At 42.5% G+C, this 19,710-nt stretch overlaps 2 protein-coding genes across 2 annotated transcripts; one reads left to right on the top strand and one right to left on the bottom strand.

Annotated features, from left to right (window-relative positions):
- On the top strand, nt 1-4,333 carry LOC145357578 (beta-crystallin A1-like). Its single transcript, XM_080211054.1, has 5 exons — nt 1-33; nt 136-266; nt 1,687-1,828; nt 3,295-3,437; nt 4,177-4,333. Exons 1-5 carry the CDS (start codon nt 1-3, stop codon nt 4,322-4,324), a joined length of 597 nt encoding a protein of 198 aa, XP_080067180.1. The 3' UTR covers nt 4,325-4,333.
- A 5-nt stretch (nt 4,334-4,338) lies between these two features.
- On the bottom strand, nt 4,339-14,668 carry LOC145357261 (uncharacterized). Its single transcript, XM_080210439.1, has 4 exons — nt 14,345-14,668; nt 9,080-9,184; nt 5,723-5,792; nt 4,339-5,188 (listed from the first exon to the last, which is right to left on the bottom strand). The coding sequence occupies exons 1-4, from the start codon at nt 14,642-14,644 to the stop codon at nt 4,896-4,898; spliced, it is 768 nt and encodes a 255-aa protein (XP_080066565.1). The 5' UTR covers nt 14,645-14,668; the 3' UTR covers nt 4,339-4,895.
- Nucleotides 14,669-19,710: the final 5,042 nt, after the last annotated feature.

Raw genomic sequence — 19,710 nt, 5'->3', positions numbered from 1 at the left:
ATGGCGCAAACAAACCCCGCAGGAGTTTTCAAGGTACAGTTCATTTCTCTCAGAATAATTCATCAGAATTGAAATCTTTACCACGGTCCATTGCTCTGTTTTTGTTTCAAAGTGTATGTCACTGAATAATAATGATTCTTATTGCAGATAACTGTCTATGATCAAGAAAATTTCCAAGGCAAGAGGATGGAATTTACTGCATCCTGCAAGAATATTATGGATTGCGGTTTTGACAATATTCGATCCATCAAAGTTGATTGCGGAGCGTGAGTCGAACAATTTTTATACATATGTTTTAACCATTAAAAACCTTCCTGTTACTTCCAGCGAAAACCCTGTTAGGTTTAATTAAGATGCAATGATTGTTTTATTTTAATGTCACTGTCATTTGCAAACCAAAGTACCCAATTTACTGAAAAGTATTATTTTGCCCTTATACGCACTCGTACATATCAGCATTTTGAGCTCAAAACACAACGTGTTTGATTTAGGTAGACTCTGATAACATAGGAGGGAATTTAGTCAGTACCATGCGTACTACTGATCTAAATTGATACGTTTAGAGTGTAGTTCCACTGTCCAATCTTTTGGCCTAATGTTAAGCATATGGCAGTCACACAGTGAAGCTGGCGGAGTGAGAGCCACGAGTTTGTGTTTCACGCCCGTTCTGCAATGGTCAGGCAACAATGTAACTCCAGTTAGTTCGGGTTTTTAGTCAGACCTGGCAGGAATCCCAAAACTCAATGTGCTTCCCTCGGCTTTTTTTTGACCTTCTATACATCAGATTCGCAAAACTCCTCTGCATCAGACTCTGGCACGGTGGATAGCGCTGCTGCATCAGGCACCCAGGTTCAATTCCAGCCTTGGGTAGACTGTGTGGAGTTTGCTCGTTCTCACTGTCTCTGGGTCCTCAGGTTTCCTCCCACAGTCCAAAGATGTGTTAGCTTGATTGGCCATGCCACATTGACCCCTAGGGCGTGATTTTCCACTAGCTCTGGATTATGGGGCAGGTCTTGGTAACTACAACTGTCCGGCTAAATTGGGTAATGTTTTCATACCAAGGCAGAAGCAGATGACTTATACTCTGGATAGCACACAAGAACACATGAAATAGAAGCAGGAGAAGGCCTTAAGGCCCTTCAAGCCTCCCCCGCCATTCAAATAGACCATGGCTGATCTATGCCGGCCTGAACTCCTTTTCTGTGCTATTCTATTGAGCTATCAAACATTTATGCACCTCCACTTTAAATATTTCTAATGATCCAGCCTCCACTACCCTTTGGGGCAGAGAATTCCAGAGATTCACCACCCTCTGTGAGGAAGCACTGGCCTGCACACTACAAGATTCAAATTTGCATACTGAAGTATTTTTAAAGAATTATTTTGAGAATGTAATCTCCAAGTTTACTCATCAAGGGGAACTTCATTAGTTTTAGATAGTTTAAAGGTCTAACTCATTATTGCTGCAGAGATGGCTGCAAGAGTACTTGGACTGCATCTTAAGCACTGAGCCAGAACTTATATTAACTGCATTGGGTGCAGGAGTAGTGACTGCTTTGGTGAATGGATCAGCAAATTATTACTGATAGATAATAAGCTGGGAGTTATTTTAAGTTTCTCATTTTAAAACAGTGTCGAGCGTATCTATTATGAAAGCTGATTATGAGTGCAATTTTCTTCTTGTAGGTGGGCTGGTTATGAACACTCCAGCTTTTTTGGGCAACAGTTTATCTTGGAGAAAGGAGAGTACCCTCGCTGGGATGCCTGGAGTGGCAGCAATGCTTACCACACTGAGAGACTCATGTCCTTCCGCCCCATTTGCTCTGCTGTAAGTTGGTTCACTATTAAGTGTAAGGCTTGAAGCTAGCACAGTATATAGTCCAACATGCAACATATATCACCAAAAAAGTGACATTACTCATTATGGCTTCTATGGTTCATCTCTTTGGGAGTGTTTTTTGAAATTGCACTAACATAAAATCAGAATGGTAACAGCACAGGAGGTCTTGTGCGTCCACGTGGTTCCCTACAAAAGCATTTCAATTAGTTCCCCACCCCTGACCTTGCCCCGTAGCTCTGCAATATTTTTCCCTTCAAGTGCTTGTTCAATTCCCCTCTGAATTGGCAGTGCATTCCAGATCCTAACCACTCAATTCATCAAAACAAAATCTTCCCCATATTTCATTGGTTCTTTTCCCAATCATCTTAAAGATGGCACAGGGACATAGATGGCAGCACAGTGGTTAGCACTGCTGCCTTGCAGCACCAGGGACCTGAGTTTGATTCCCAGCTTGGGTCACTGTCTGTGCAGAGTCTGTACGTTTTCTCCACGTTTGCGTGGGTTTCCTCCCACAGTCTGAAAGACATGCTGATTAGGTGCATGGGCCGTATTAAATTCTCCCTCAGTTGTACCTGAAGAGGTGCTGGCGACTAAGGGATTCTCACAGTAATTTCACTGCAGTGTTAATGTAAGCCTAATTGTGACACAAATAAATAAACCTGAACTTAAAGTTTTGGTTCCAGATCTTCTGCAAATGGGAATGAGTTGTTCTTTATCTACTGCCTGGATTTTAAACACATCAAGTTTCCTTTCAACCCTCTCCCCTCTAACTTCCGCTTTTCCAATCTATCCTCAGTTGAGGTTGAACCAGTGTTTTGCAAAAGTCCAAAATAACTTCCTTGTTTTTGTACTCTGCACTTCTGACTTACAAAGCCGAAATTCCAAGCTGTTTTTGAAACCACTGGCAGAGAGAGACATGGGAAAGAATCTGGAAGCAATGGTGGAGTAATGTCATTGTCAACATCTGGACCTGCAGCTTAATTTAGAAAAGGGCGCTGAAAAAGCATCTAGAACAGGGCCAGATTTTTCTGGTCTCGCAAGCCTCACTACCGCGAGAATGGAGAATTTGGCGCTCAGCCAAAACTCTGTTCACTGCAGCTGGACTGGAAAATCCCAGCCAGAGTCAAGATCAGAGAATTCCAGCCCAGAAGTCTGTGGCAATTATATTAAAGCACAGCTTGGACCATAACAGCAACATTGTATCCAGATTCAGTCAGCATGCTCCAAAAAATATAATTGAATTTAAAAGGGCATATGAAGAAGCTTAATCTCAGGTTTGAAGTGAATGGGTACAAGGACAGGGTACAAAATCTTAAGCTCACACTCTTTCTAGGAAATGCAAGATGTTAAATGGTCAAGATATACTCCTAATAATTCTCCAATGCTGACTCTGTTTTGTTCACACATAGCATCTACATGTGTACTCAGAATGTATATACATCATTTTCCTTTAGCACCATAAAGAATCCAAAATCATCATTTTTGAGAAGGAAAACTTCATTGGAAGACAGTGGGAGATGTGTGATGACTATCCCTCTCTGCAAGCCATGGGCTGGTGCAACAATGAGGTTGGATCCATGAAGATTCAGGCTGGCGCGTAAGTTGTGATTCCAAGTTTAAAAAGCCCTAAAGTTGGCTTGCTGCAGTTTAAGGAAGATAACATAGCTGGACCCAGCAGAGTCTTGCACATCTTCGGAGCATGCTGATCACATCGTGTTTATTATTGCTGCTTCTAAGGTTGACCTTAGGCCTGAAGAAGATAACTTTGATCAATTCTAACTAGATCAAAAGTAACCAAAGAAGGCTGTCCAAGCTATACCTGTGGACCTTCTGCAGTCCCTGAGCCTTTGCAGTTCAGTTCTGGAAACCCTGGCATTTGATCCCATTTGCTGCTACATGCCCTTTTTGATTTATTGTCACATGTATTAGTATAAGTGAAAAGTATTGTTTCTTGCGCACTATACAGACAAAGTATACTGTTCATAGAAAATGAAAGAGTGCAAAATGTAGTGTAACAGTCATAGCTAGGGTGTAGAGAAAGATCAACTTAGTGTGAGGTAGGTCTATTCAAAAGTCTGACAGCAGCAGGGAAGAAGCTGTTCTTGAATTGGTTGGTACATGATCCCAGACTTCTGTATCTTTTTCTCAACGGAAGGTGGAAGAGAGAATGTCCAGCATGCGTGGGGTCCTTGATTATGCTAGCTCCTTTCCTGAGGCTGGTTTGCGTGATTGATTGGACTACATTCACCACCATTTGTAGTTTCTGATTCATATTTATGAAACTTACATGCATTCATAGTACATTAATATAAAGCATACTGTTTCTTCTGCCCCAGATGGGTGTGCTACCAATATCCCGGATACCGTGGCTTCCAGTACATCATGGAATGTGATCGCCATGCTGGAGAATACAAGCACTGGAGAGAGTGGGGATCCCATGCTCAGACCTTCCAGATCCAGTCACTCCGCCGCATTCAGGAGTAAAGCAACACATCAACAGAGCATCGAGAGGGTGGGTTGCAGAAGAAATCTATGAGTATAATTGATACAGCATTCTGTTGTAGAACAACTTGTGTACTGTAATCGATTTAACATCTCAATCACAATGACTTGGGCTATTGAAATATTCAAAATAAAGGTATAAAAACACTTCCTTCTCTTTGTCTCAAGTTGCACATGAGCAATCGCTTGCTTTGAAGTTGCGTAACTGCTTGAAGGGATAGGCTTATCAGATTTTGTTTGACCAAATTATGAAATACAGCAGACAGGTATGGCAGGTCGTAGCATTCTGGGAGACCACAAAAAGGCAATTGGCCATAAGGCTCAAAGCATATCAACCACAAGCAGATTCACTATCGCAAACATCTCAGTCAATTTGTATCCAATTTATGTTTTGCTTTTCGGTAGGAGCCCAACAAAAATTACATACATGTCCATCTGCTTCAACGTACATCAAAATGGCAGCTTGGGCGTTATTATTTTGAATTGAGCTACAAAAGGGACAGCATTTCCCAGATGGGGATTGGCCTATGGACCAAATGATCCAAACTAATCATTATAAATACACTCTGCACTTCGTGTTCACATAATGAAAATTTGCTCCATCGCACACAACTGGTTGAGCACTCTTTCTTTTCCACATGGTTAAGGAGTCTAAGTGCCCTGGCCAGTTTGGAAGTTTAATCCTGCTCAGGCAGCAGAACTCTTCTGCAAGTGCCAGCTGGAAACTGCGAGATGTTGACTGTCCCCAGTAATTGGCTGACAGTGTTTCACCCAGTAACTCCCCGACATGAAGGATGGTGTCCCCTTTGAAATGGTTCAAGCAATTGAGAGAAAATGTTGATGACTCTGCAACATAAACAATATTATCAAATGTTCATTAAGTACAGCTTCCTGTACCGACAAGGATCATGACCTTTAACCACTCTAGCTCTTTGCTACCATTAAATCTTTCTCTGCTCAAATCACAGGCAACTGCCATGTTACTTTAATAATTTACTAAAATACAAAGTGTTGAAAGCTGCGCAATTGTATGTATTAAATAAATTACAACCCTTACTTTCAGATAATCTTGTCGCGCACTTCAAATTAAGTAAATTGTGCAACAAAAAGTAACATCTCAATGCTAAACTTCTTGATTAGTAAATGCATTGTGCAAGGAAGCTTCATCTTGCTATTTTCTAACCTTTGAACTTCAATTAAGCTAATTGCTATGAATTCCAGCAATGCACCAGCCCAATCCCACTTGAACCTTTTAAAAAATATATCGTGCATAAGGTTACGTCATTTTTCTCAGCATGCCACTGGGAAATAATAATAATAATTACTTTCAGCCGGAGAAAAGTTTCCTCAGAAGAGGAGTGTAATCACTTCATTACTTACCATCGATGTCTGGCCAGGCTAGAAAAAGCACTCTGTCAGGAAACTGCTCCAGGATTTCAGGGCCACTGGTCTAAAGTCACAAAAAGAAAATGTAGCAATAAATACTTTCTGCCCCAGCCTATTTTTAGGTTAACTATTTGTAATGACAGTGAACTTTGGCCAGCTGGATTTTAAAAAAAATCTATAACTTAAATCAAAACTGTCAAGTTAGTCAAACAGTACTTGGTGATATGATGCTTCATCATCATCAGCAGTAGAATTGAAAACAACCACAGTCTGTAACCTCTAGACCTGGCTTATTTCCCACTCTACCATTATCTTCAGGCTAGGGAATCGACCCTGGTTCAATGAGGAGGGCAGGAGGGTATGCCAGGTGCAACATCAGGTATAGCTAAAAATGAGGTGCCAATCTGGCGAAGTGACAACACAGGGCCACTTGCAAGCCAAACAGCAGAAGCAGCAAGTGATACACGGAGCTAAATGACCCTGCAATCAACAGATCGTACCTTAGCTCTGCAGTTCTGCCACATCTAGTCAAGAACGGTGGTGGACAATTAAATGACTAATGGGAGAAGGAAGCTTCACAAATATTCCCATCTTCAATGATGGGGGAGCCCAGCACATCTGGACAAAAGGTAAGGTAGAAGCACTTGCAACAATCTTCCCACAGAAGAGCTGATAGAATGATCCATCTCGACCTCCTCTTTAAGACCCAGCATCACAGATGCCAGTCTTTAGCCAGTTCAGTTCATTCCACATGAAAGGGCTGAAGGCACTGGATATTGCCAAGGTTATGGGCCCTGACAACATTCTGGCAATAGCATTGAAGATTGGTGTTCTGGACCTAGCCATGTTCCTCACTAAGCTGTCTCAGTACAGTGTTGCAGCACTGGCATCTGCCAATGTGGAAAATTGCCCAGGTATGTCCTATCTGCAAAAGACCTCCCAATGCACCCAGGCCTGGGCTCAGCTGGTTGGCACAAAAGCTTTGAAGCCAGCAATAGATCTTGCATCATCCTGCCACACTACACCATATAGACCACTGCAATATGAAACAACTATAGAACGCAGCAAGGACTTGTAGAATTGCCAGCAGGAAAAGTCAACCAGGAGCTGACCTGTAAGTCAGCGATGATCCCTTCCAATAGGGGCCGGATTGGCTTTTGTCCTTTTTGCTGCTGAACATGTGTCCAGCAAGACAGGAGGATGGCAAGGTTGTTGAACTCCAAAATGGCAGCTTCTGGTGTCAAATCAGCATTACAAGCTAACACATGAAGTGGTCTATCTGTTCTCCATATTTACAGCACACATGCTATTGCCTGTACCAAATATGGCATCCAGTGCAATTCACCTCACAAATATTCCTGCGTACTACAGATGAGATGTTAGAGATCTAAGGGCACTTGTGACGGCCCATCTCTCGTTCAGTTGCTACTGGATGCGAATTCAGAATTTATTTATAGATTCCCTACAGTATAGCCTGCACAGACAACAATCCCACCAGGCCCTATCCCCTGAACCCTACTTATTTACCCTGCTAGTCCCCCTGATACTAAGGAACAATTTAGCATGGTCAGTCAACCTAACCTACACATCTTTGGACTGAGAGGGGAAACCGGAGCACCCGGAGGAAACCCACACAGACACGGGGAGAACTCCACACAGACAGTCACCTAAGGTTGGAATTGAACCTGGGTCCCTGGTGCTGTGAGGCAGCAGTGCTAACCACTTTACCACCATGCACCCCTTAGGAGGAAAAAGGTTTGTTGACTATACAGGGAAAAAAAGGGTTAATAATCTTGGAAAACTAGCTGTCATTAAACTGACGCAGCCCAGTTAGATGTTTACTAATCCAAAACCTATTGACCACATCCTGTTTTTTATTACCACGAACACACAGTGGCAACTGTGTGTACCTACCAGACGCAGTGCCTCAACTCACAGCGGCTAATTCCTGGGATGAGGGTTGTCCTATCAAGAGAGACTAAATAGTCTGTGTTTCTGTTCCTTGGAGTTTAGAAGAGTGGGGGCGGGGGGGGGGGGGGGGGGGGTGACTTTATTCCTGGAGGGTTTGACAGGGTGAATGGTGAGAGAGTCTGGAACAAGGGGACACAGCTACAAGATAAAGGGCTGGTCATTTAAAACTGAGGTGCGTAGAAATTTCTTCTCGCAGAGGATGGTGAATCTCTGGAATTCTCTGCCCCAAAGGATAGTGGAAGCTGGAAGTATTTAAAGTGGAAGTGGATAAATATTTGATCATTCAAAGGATAGAGGATGATAGGGAAATGGCACAAAAATGGAGTTGAAGCTTGCATAGATCAGCCACGATCAGACCGAATGGCAGGGCAGGCTTGAAGGGCATGGTGGCTTTCTCCTGCTTCTACTTCATGTGTTCTGAGACAGCACCTTTCAAATCCATGACTGCTCCCAACTAAAAGGACAAGCACTGCAATACATAGGAACACCATCCAGTCACTTAGCAACCTGATTTGGAAATACATCACCATTCCTCACTGTCACTACATCAAATCTTGAAACTCCCTTTCTAACAGCACTGTGGGTGTACCTACACCACAAGGATTGCAGCGGTTCAAGAAGGCAGCTCACCAACATCTTCTCGAGAGCAATTCAGAGTGGCCAATTCAATGACACCCACAACCCATGAATGAATAAACAAAATATTGTGTCACATTCCCCTATCATCACCGTCCTCACCAGCTGCTAATGGCTTCTGCTCTATGTAATGGAGCAAAGTTCTTCATTCATTAATTCATTTCCGACTTATCCCTTTCCAATGCTGTAACCTCTCCCAATTGTATATGTTCTCTGCTCTTTTAGATCTGGCCCTCTTTCGATCCCACCCTCCTGCTCCACCTTTAATAATACAATCATGAGCTTTCTAAGCTCCAGACTGTAGAATTCTCTCTCACAACCCCTCTGCTTTGTTACCATAAAATATATAATTTTTTTGCAAATCTCTGCCTTTCTCCTAAACTCTTTTACCATTGCTTGGCCTTTGAAAGCACATTAAGTCAGTATACTATATGAAAGGTGTTAGTTAAGTGCAGATTGCCATTGTTTTGCGCAGAAATGAAGTCCACAATTTAGGCTGAAACAGCTGTGTTTCAGGTTTAGATTTATTTTTTCCAAGCAGATTTATTGGCAAATTCACCCTCTTTTCCAAGCTAAACATAAAACAAAGGTAGAGTTGTTACAGGCAAACAAAGCAAAGTAGAAAGAGAAATGCATGATTTTCTATAAGTCACTCTATTTCATGGATCTACGTGCAAAGCGACAGATAAAAGACCCCCCATCTCACTCATGAGTCTAGTCACTGTGTAAAATTATTGTACGTACCAAAATCTCTGAATATCGCATTTCAGGTGGATAAACAATATTCATATCAAATGATACCAGATCTACTCCGTGGCTCTGAAGCAGGAACTCCCAGTACCCTGTTCCCTAACATAAAAAAAGATAAACAAGATTAAACATGGTATGTCAGAATCGCAACTGATGATCAGTCCTTCAATTATTTGATATCATTCTTTCTGACAACAGCATCACCTTTAAGGTGTACATTTTTTTCTTGAATTAACACAGAATCCTGACTGCAACCCTCATTCCTGGAAAGATGCGCTAGCAGTTAGCCATCCTACGTCAATAAATACTTCCTGACATCTTGCCTTTTTGTAATGACTTCAATCAGGCCATTGAGGCTGACCTATTGGAAAATGAATTCCCTGATCAAGGAGTCAATTGATGGACCAATCAGGGAGTCTTTTCCTTGTATTTAACCAGCAATGTCAGTTCCTCGGGCACTCCAGAAGGTAGACTCTGACCACTCTATGTATTGCTGCTGGAATTGTAAATAAAGGGATTCTGGTGAAGGGTCTTCTGTCTCCCAAGACTCATTACACTTTTACAGTTCTGGATTTGTGGTGCCTTGCCCCATGAGTATTGTCTGGCTTTACTTTCGCTATTCTATATGCCCTATATGTCTATAAAGTTTCCTCCCAGCCTTTACTTTTCAAGGTTGAGGAGCTCAAGATTATCAATATCTCGTCCCTTCTCTCCTCCAAAGCATCATAAATTCATTACTTTGTTCAGCTTGGTGTTGATCCCAAAAGTGATGGTGCCCCTATTTCAAAGTGATCAGAAATGTATCAGTAATTCTGATGTAATCCACACCTCGGGCACTGCACAACTTCAACTTGACTTTGCAAACATATGAAATAGGAGCAGAAGTAAGGCATTCAGCCTGCTGCGCCACTCAGTAAGATCATTGCTGGTCTGTCTGCGTTTCAAATTCCACATTCCTATTTAACTGTGATAACCCTTGATTCCCCAGCCAAACAGGAATCAATCTCCTTCATAAAAATATTCAATGACCTGCGTCTACTGCCTTCTGTTCCAAAGCCGCACAACCCTCTGACAGAAAGGTTTTTTTCCTCATCTGTCTTAAAATCCACTAATTTTAAAACTCTGTTCCGAGTTCCAGATTCACCCACAAGAGGAAACATTCTTTCCACATCTGCCTTGTCAATACCTTCAGGATCTTATATACTTCAATTAAGCCACATCTCACTTTTCTAAATTTCAATGGATACAAGTCCAACCTTTCCTCATAAGGTACTGGTTTCAATCTAGCAAACCTCTGATCTCCGACTTTAGGTGATCTGAACTCAACTGACTTTAAAAAAAACAGTTTCCTAGTTACTTGTTTGCTGTTGCCTCACATTTTTTAGCCATTTTGAGCGCCTATCTAGGTCCCTTTAAACATTCTCCCTGGCAAGTTACATTCTGCACATGGAGTACTTTTGGCTCCAATTTTTAATTCCAAACACATCAACTTTTTTGTCCGTATTACTTTTTTTTGCTGGGAATTGTCACGCCAGGTGTAAACTCTATGAACTCTGTGCAATTTTTGGCTTCCTCGTTGAAGTCCCACATCCCCCTTCCGCAGCATGGCTTATCCACATGTCTAACTACCTTGTATTATGATGTGATTTCACAGCATTAATGCATATAATAAACAGGACATCAAGAACCCTCTAGGCAGTTTGTTTTCATTGAAAACATTCAAAAATTTCACAGGCTCAACAAGGTAGATGAGGAAGAATGTTTTCCCTGACTGGGGTGCACTGGGAGTGGGGTTGGCAGTACCTGGAACAATAGAATCATAGAATTCCTACAGTGCAGAAGGAGGCCATTTGACTCATCGAGACTGCACCGACCACAATCCCACCCAGGCCCTATTCCTACGACCCCACGTATTTGCCCTGCCTAGCTCCCTGACACTAGGGTCAATTTAGCATGGTCAATCAACGTAATTGGCACATCTTTGGACCATGGGAGGAAACGGGAGCACCTGGAGGAAACCCATCCAGACACAGGGAGAATGTGCAAACTCCACACAGACAGTGGCCCGAGGCTGGAATTGAACCTGGGTCCCTGGCACTGTGAGTCAGCAATGCTAACCACTGTGCCACCAAAACCAGGGGACATAGATAAAGGATTAGTCATTTAGGACTAGGATGAGGAGGAATTTCTTCATTCAGAGCGTGGTAAATCCTTGGAATATTCTACCCCACAGGATTGTGGAGGCTCAGTCATTGAGTATGAGTGTTTTTAATTCCAAACACAGCACCTTTTTTCATAGAATTGTAGAATCCCTACAGTGCAGAAAGAGGCTATTTGGCCCACTGAGTCCACACTGACAACAATCTTGCCCAGGCCCAATCCCTGCAACCCCACTTATTTATCCTGCAAATTCCCCTGATACTAAGGGGCAATTTGCCATGGCCAATCAACCTAAACTGTACATCTTTGAACTATGGGAGGAAACTGGTAGCACTAGGAGGGATCCCACACAGACACAGGAAGAACGTACAAACTCCACACAGTCATCCAAGGCCAGAATTGAACTTGGCTCCTTGATGCTTTGAGGCAGCTATGCTAACCACTGTGCCATCATACCATCCATATTGTTTTTTGTTGGGAATTATCAGTCTAAGTGTAAACACCAGGAGCTTTTTGCAATTTTTAGCAAGTATGTTCAAGACAATCCAATGGATTTCTAGATAGTAAAGAGATATGGGAATAGTGCAGAAAAATGGCATTGAGGGAAATGATCAGCCATGAACATGATAAAGAACAGCATGGCCTCAAGGGGCCAAATGGCCTACATATTTCCTATGTTCAATTCAGTACAGTCCAAATTCATGATTTAACTTGGTTTGTGAGACTCACGTGGTACCGTATCATTTCAGAAGTTTAGTTACCTGCTGTCACCTATTTGAGAAATCGTCTCAAAATATTAAATTGATGAAAAAAGTCAAAGGTCAAATTTTGATAAATTGAATTTGGGAAAACTATTTCCTTTCATTGCAGGCCTGTGACAAGGGATCATCAACTTAAAATTGTCACTTTCCTTATTGTGAGAGGGAAAGGAAATTTCTTTACACAGATTATTGGAGAGTGAAATAATTTACCACATGAGATAACTGGGACAGAGAACGTTGCTCCAGGGATGAGGGGCAGCGGGAAATGATGGTGGCCAAACTGGGAGGCACTGATTGTCCAGGAAAGAGGCCAATGGGAGCTCTGACGAAGGGTGACCCTGACTCGAAACGTTGGCTCCATCCTCTCTCCACGGATGCTGTCAGACCAGCTGGGATTTTCCAGCATTTTCTGTTTTTCTTTCAGATTCCAGCATCCGCAGTATTTCGCTGTTATATTAAGAACATAAGAACATAAGAAATAGGAGCAGGAGTAGGCCATCTAGCCCTTTGAGCCTGCCCCGCCATTCAATAAGATCATGGCTGATCTGTTGTGGCTCAGTTCCACTTTCCCGCCCTCTCCCCATAACCCTTAATCCCCTCTCTTATCAAGAACCCATCAACCCGCTTCTTAAAAATATTTAGCGAGGCAGCCTCCACCACTTCAACGGGCAGAGAATTCCAGAGATTCACCACCCTTTGAGTGAAGAAGTTCCTCCTCAACTCCGTTCTAAACCGCCTCCCCTTTATCTTGAGGCTGTGCCCCCTAGTCCTACTGTCTTTTTTGAGCAGGAAGAGTCTCTCCACCTCTATCCTATCCATCCCATTCATCATCTTATACGTCTCAATGAGATCTCCCCTCATTCTTCTAAACTCTAACGAGTACAAGCCTAGTTTATTCAGCCTCTCCTCATAGCTCAATCCCCTCAACTCCGGTATCAGCCTGGTAAACCTCCTCTGCACTCCCTCCAGGGCCAAAATATCCTTGCGCAGGTGCGGCGCCCAAAACTGCACACAGTACTCCAGCTGCGGCCTCACCAATGCCCTATACAGCTGCAGCAAGACCTCCCTACTTTTATATTCAATCCCCCTCGCTATGAAGGCCAGCATCCCATTCGCCTTCCTGACCACCTGCTGCACCTGCAAGCTGGGTTTTTGCGACTCATGCACAAGGACCCCGAGGTCCCTCTGCACCGTCGCCTGCTGCAGTTTTTCGCCACGTAAGTAATAGTCCTTCCTACCATTCTTCCTACCAAAGTGGACCACCTCACACTTGCCAACATTAAATTCCATTTGCCATTTCCTGGCCCATTCGCCCAGCCTATCTAGATCCTTCTGCAGACTCTCCACACCCTCCGCACAATTTGCCTTTCCCCCAATCTTGGTGTCATCAGCAAATTTCGACACCCTGCACTCGGTTCCCTCCTCCAGATCATCTATATAAATGGTAAATAGCTGAGGCCCCAGCACCGACCCCTGGGGCACCCCACTAGTCACCAACCGCCAATCCGAATAGCACCCATTGACCCCCACTCTCTGCCTCCTATTTGACAACCAATCCTCTATCCACGCTAACACCCTACCCCCAACTCCATATCCCCTGACCTTCTGCAATAACCTCTTGTGAGGTACCTTGTCAAACGCCTTCTGAAAATCCAGAAAGACCACATCCACCGGCTCTCCTCTATCCACTGCCCTAGACACATCCTCATAGAACTCCAGTAAATTACGTCAAGCGGAGTGTGCTCAGCACACCACACTACAAAAGAGAGCAATGGCATTTTCAAACGTCTCGGGATTTACGTCCAGGGTTGTGAGATTGTAACTTTTTGCCAGTCAATTTTGGGCAGCACTGTGGGCGGCACAGTTAGCACTGCTGCCTCACAGCGCCAAGGACCTGGGTTCGATTCCTGACTTGGGTGACTGTCTGTGCGGAGTCTGCACATTCTCCCCGTCTCTACGTGGGTTTCCTCCAGGTGCTCTGGTTTCCTCTCACAATGCAGGTTAGATGCATTGATCCGAACAGGCGCCAGAATGCGGCGACCAGGGAAATTTCACAATAACTTCATTGCAGCGTTACTTGTGGCTAATAAATACATTTTCACTTTACTTTTTGATGGCACCTGGATCGACATGCCTTTACCCCAGTCTGCTTTCAGTTGATACATGCATTTTTGGAAATAATCATTTAAAGATTTGGAAGGTTAGCAAAGAATCTAGATATTGTACATGAGCAGAGTGACAGGGAGAGGGCGTACATCCCTCAGCCCAGGCTTCGGTCACTGTGAGCAGTTGTTGATTGAGGCAATGCGATCATGCTGTAATTTTAAGTGGTACTTACAGCACCAGCTGAAACCACAGGCTGATTTAAATCGGAAATAAAGGTGATCGCTTTTAGATTCGGGACAGAAAAAGAAAATAATATTTGCAGCTTTTGGCAACTCAATTCATCAATATTCCTCAGTAGTTGAACCAGCTCCTTTCTCCGCCCGTGTTGTAGCTGAGGGTCACAAAACCTGTGGATGTCCGCTGGAAACTGCTCCATTTTGAGGCAGTACATTTTGTAATACAGGTTTTCTCCCCCACACTTCCTCTGTTCCACTGTTTGCCATTGCATTTCCCCGTTGCCATCGGCCTCCATCGCTGCCGGTCCTCTCCATGTGTAGCACTGTCGCTGACTCTGACGATGTCGGAAGTGAGTACGACATTAAAGCGATTCAGCGCCTCCCCGAGGCAAAACAAATCACTGCAGATAAAACGCCAGTGAAAAGTTGCCTTCAAAACCCAGGACGGGGCTAACAACTGGCAATAGGAGAGGGAAAAAAAAACAACGAAACAGGTCACTAACTGATGACAATGCTGTTTGTTGCCTTTACGTGGATTTAGTTAAAGCAGTTTGTTTTTATAAATTAGCTTTTATATAATGTGGCACAGTGGTTCGCATTGCTGCCTCACATCGCCAGGTACCCAGGTTTGATTCCCGGCTGGGTCACTGTCTGTGTGAAGTCTGCACGTTCTCCCCATGTCTGCATGGGTTTCCTCCAGGTGCTCCGGTTTCCTCCCACAGTCTAAAAGATGTGCTGGTTAGGTGTATTGGCCTTGCTAAATTCTCCCTCAGTGTGCCCGAACAGGCGCCGGAGTGTGGCAACTAGAAAATTTTCAGAATAACTTCATTGCAGTGTTAATGTAAGACTACTTGTGACACTAATAAATAAATTTTAAACTTTAATGATAAGAATGAGGACTGGCAATGAAGAACGAGATTGATGATGGTAAAATGTGGAAGCAAGTTGCTACCCTGTTTAATTAAAGGAAATTATTTTTCGGCCTCAGAGGGGCATTAAAATAAACTACATTTGGACAAAGGTGAATATTAATTCAAATGGTGGAAATGTATTTGCTTTTTGAAATGACTGGAAGTCATTCTTAAATATGTACATCCTGTGTGTGCCCTAAATAGCTTGAAAGATGTGCAACTAACTTTTTTTTAATGTTAAAATTTCAAGTTAAAAGTTTATTTATTAGTTACAAGTTTATTAGTTACATTCACACTGCAATGAAGTTACTGTGAAAACCCCCTAGAGCCACAATCCGGCGCCTCTTCAGGGACACTGAGGGAGAATTTAGCATGGTCAATGCTCCTAACCAGTATATCTTTTAGACTGTGCGAGGAAACTGGAACACCTGGAGGAAACCCATGCAGGCACGGGGAGAACATGCAGACCCCACACAGACAGCAACCCAAGCCGGGAATTAAACCCAGCTAACCACTGTGCCACCAAATCTGCACATATCAGAAACGAATATTAAATATAAACTGGTTTAAAGGTGGAGTACCTGGTCCTGAGAATCAGATCAGGATAGCAGTTTACTATAACATTTCCAGATTAACAATCGCAATCCTGCTATTCAGAGACCTAAGCCATTTTAATAACTTTGAAATCCCAGTTTCGCTGGCCTGGAGGGCTCAGCATTCAGATACGGCGGAAGTGACACAGTGTAAACCAGATAAACAAAGAGAAAGCTTAAAATATTGCAACTGGTGAAAATCTTCGACCAAAATTGAGAAACTCTGAAGACTCTCATTTGGCCTCACAACATCTGTGGAGAGGACCGAATTCCACCTATGTTTGAGATACAGAACCTTAACTAAAACTGAAAGATATCACCGAGATTTGCTTTAAAATAGGGCCAGAACAAAGGGGAAGAAGAGGAAAAACTAAAAGATACAACGATCTGGAAATGCTATCATGGAGAAAAGGAATGGTTAAATGACAATTGATATGCACCAGAGTCAAAAATAATAGCAGGAGAGGCAATAAATCAAAGGAAAAATACTTGTGATGGAAACCTCAAATTTAAAAAGAAAATATTTTGCAGGTCAAGCAGCACCTGTGGAGAGTTATTATTTCAGATTGCTGACCAAATTGGCCTGAGGTTAATTTTTTTTCTATTAGCTATAAATGTTACTCTACCTGCTGAATATCTTGGGCATTTTCTAATTTGATTTATTTCCAGTATCATGGTATTTCGCTTCTGTTTTTCATTATGGTGCTGTTGTGTGCACAACCAATGTGATCAGATTTGCCCTAGTAGGAAATTATAGACCTGTTAGTCAAACATCTGCTGTGGGAATGTTATTGGAATCTATAATTAAGGACAGGGTGACTGAACACTAAGAGAAATTTGAGCTGATTAGACAGAGCCAACATGGATTTGTAAATACCAGGTCATGTTCAACAAACTTAATTGAATTTTTTGAACAAATAACTAATGTAGTGGACAACACAGTGCCAGTGGGTATAATTTATGTGGATTTCCAGAGGCACTTAACTCGATTCTACTTAAGAAATCATTAACTAATGTTTAAGCTCAGTAATTGAAGGCAGTTTATTGATCTGTTTAGGAGATTGGATAGGGTACAGAAGACAGTCAGAGATAATAGTTAAGTACTTGAATTGGAAGAAAGTGACTCGGGATCTCCCACAAGGACATTGGCTGAATCCTCAACTATTTGCCGTATTTTTCATGTCTAAGTTCCATTGCAGTTCATATTACGTAACTTGGAAACATTTGGCTAATGATTAATTAAAGAAACCTGTGGACTGTCAACTGTAGCAAATTCTGAGAAGGGAGTGGTCCTTTAAGATGTCAGCTTGATGAACTTCCATTGTAATGTCAATTACTGATTGCCTAAGGACTCAATGGAAATTTTATTGCCATGTTGAACATGTCATTTTTAGTTAATCATGACACAAGTCGATCTTAAAGGGCCACTCCCATTTGTTTTTTTTGTATTTCTAAATATATATTTCTAAAATATATATTTAGGATTCTGATTCTGTTTTGCATACCAAATATTCTTTGCAATAAGTTAATATAAAACTGTATTTTCATCAGAAAGTATAATAAACTTTTCTGCAGTTTAAAAGAATCACAACTGTTCATTTATGATTAAATCTGGGTAAGAAAGTTTTAAATCCAGATAGTCTGTAACTTACAAAATAGTATATGAGAATCCTGTTGTAAATCCATTGTAATTTTATCACTAATTTTGTTTCTGACAAGGAACAGTTGAAGATTCTGGGTCTGTATTCATTGGAGGTTAGAAGGATGAAGGGGGATCTTATTGAAACTTACAGGATACTGCGAGGCCTGGATAGAGTGGACATGGAGAGGATGTTCTCACTAGTCGAAAAAACTAGAGGGCACAATCTCAGGCCAAAGGGACGCTGCTTTAAAACGGAGATGAGGAGAAATTTCTTCAGCCAGCGAGTAGTGAATCTGTGGAATTCTTTGCCGCAGAAGGCTGTGGATACCAGGTCATTGAGTGTCTTTAAGAAAGAGATAGATAGATTCTTGATTGATAAGGCGATCGGGGTTATGGGGAAAAGGCAGGAGAATGGGAATGAGAAAAATATCAGCCATGATTGAATGATGGAGCAGACTCGATGGGCTGAGTGGTCTAATTCTGCTCCTATGTCTTATGCAAATATATCCATTAAACATTCAACATTAAACTACAAAGACCTCAATAATTAAAAGTCTTGCATTCAGTGCCCATTTATAGTGTCACAATTCCTAAGGGCCACAAAGGCAATGTAAATTAAAAGAGCAAAAATTGTGATTGACTCAACCAGGCACTTACATTTTTTGTTCTGGCCTTTATGATGTGAATATGAATGGAAACAAAATATTAGCTTTTTCTTTCATTCATTTGTGGAACATGGACGTCGCTGGCTAGCCCGCATTTATCGCCCATCCCTAGTTGCCCTTGAGAAGGTGATGGTGAGCTGCCTTCTTGAATCGCTGCAGTCCGTGTGTTCTGGGTTGACCCACAGTGGGAGGGAAGGGAATTCCAGGATTTTAACCCAGCGACCGCAAAGGAAGCTTATACATTCTGAAAATTATTCTGAGAATTTAATAAATCAGATTTGTGGTTTTTAGTGAATTATCAAGTTTGGTTTTGTGAAACAATTGAACAACTTAATTTTCAAATGTCTATTCCTAGCTTTTTTTTTCAAAGGTCCAGCACTTGGCCAGAAACGTGGGGGTGGGGTTCGGTCCCTCCTCACTTCTCGTGAACAATTTCTTACCACTTTACTATGGATAGCACAGCTGGCACAGAAATGCAATTTCACGTAGAACTTGGGCAACACATACGTATCAAAGACACTAGCCTCCACAATGTTGTGGATGACAACTTCTTAATGGCCTTGTCTTTGGCACATCTGTTATCCCTCTGCCTTTTTAGCCATCTTCATCATGAATCATGGAGAACTGACTTGTTGATGAAAAGCTTTTCTCATGGTGGAAAATCTTTAATTTCTCTTTAGTATTGGACAAAGTTGCTGATTGGTTCAAATCTAATCAATGGTTAATTAAGTCAAGCAAAAATCTATCTGGTTTCAAATGAGCTGCAACCTCAGAAAGTACTATCCCTTTCTATACACAAAGATATCAGACTGATCGATGATGGGGGGGAATTACTCAAGGCAATATGAATGAAATCTATGACACCTTGGATTCTGGGGAAACTTGCAAAGTAGATGAAACATAGTGCACTTTTGTCCTGTTTCATTCTGTCATAGCAACTAGAAGCAGGAATATGTGATTTGGTCCTTTGAGTCTGCTCTGCCATTCATTTTGATCATGGCTGATCAACAAATTCAATATCCTGATTTCCCCCTTCCCCCCATATCCCTTGATCCCTTTAGCCTCTAGAGCTATACCTAATTTCTTCTTGAAATCAGACATCTTGGCTCAGCATATCCAACAAACTCCCTTTGTCAGTAGGGATTGTGATGTATATGTTCCCCCCGGTATATTGTGGTGAATGGCAAACTCCCACTGATGTTAGCCAAGATCTTGCCATATGTTCCCCAGAGGCGGAGAGTGCAAGCAATGGGAAACCCCATAGGCAGCGACAGGACTGGAAGATCCCACTTCTGGCCAATGGCGGACCGCCTCTGCAAAATATGCTGAGGGCGAGGGGAAATCCCGCCAATATCTTTTGTAGTTTCTTTGTAGCACGGTGGCAGAGTGGTCACAGCACTAGGGACCCGGGTTCGATTCTGGCCTTGGGTGACTGTCCGTGTGGAGTTTGTACGTTCTCCCCGTGTCTGTGTGCATTTTCTCCCACACTCCAAAGATGTGCAGGTTAGGTGGATTGGCTATGCTAAATTCCTCTTAGTATCAGGGGGACTA

The sequence above is a fragment of the Carcharhinus amblyrhynchos genome, chromosome 23 (genome assembly GCF_965287045.1).
Source record: "Carcharhinus amblyrhynchos chromosome 23, sCarAmb.v2.hapA, whole genome shotgun sequence".
In the NCBI taxonomy this organism is placed as follows: Eukaryota; Metazoa; Chordata; class Chondrichthyes; order Carcharhiniformes; family Carcharhinidae; genus Carcharhinus; species Carcharhinus amblyrhynchos.
The sequence above is the reverse complement of the archived record's forward strand: the minus strand, read 5'-3'. Positions and strand labels throughout refer to the sequence as shown.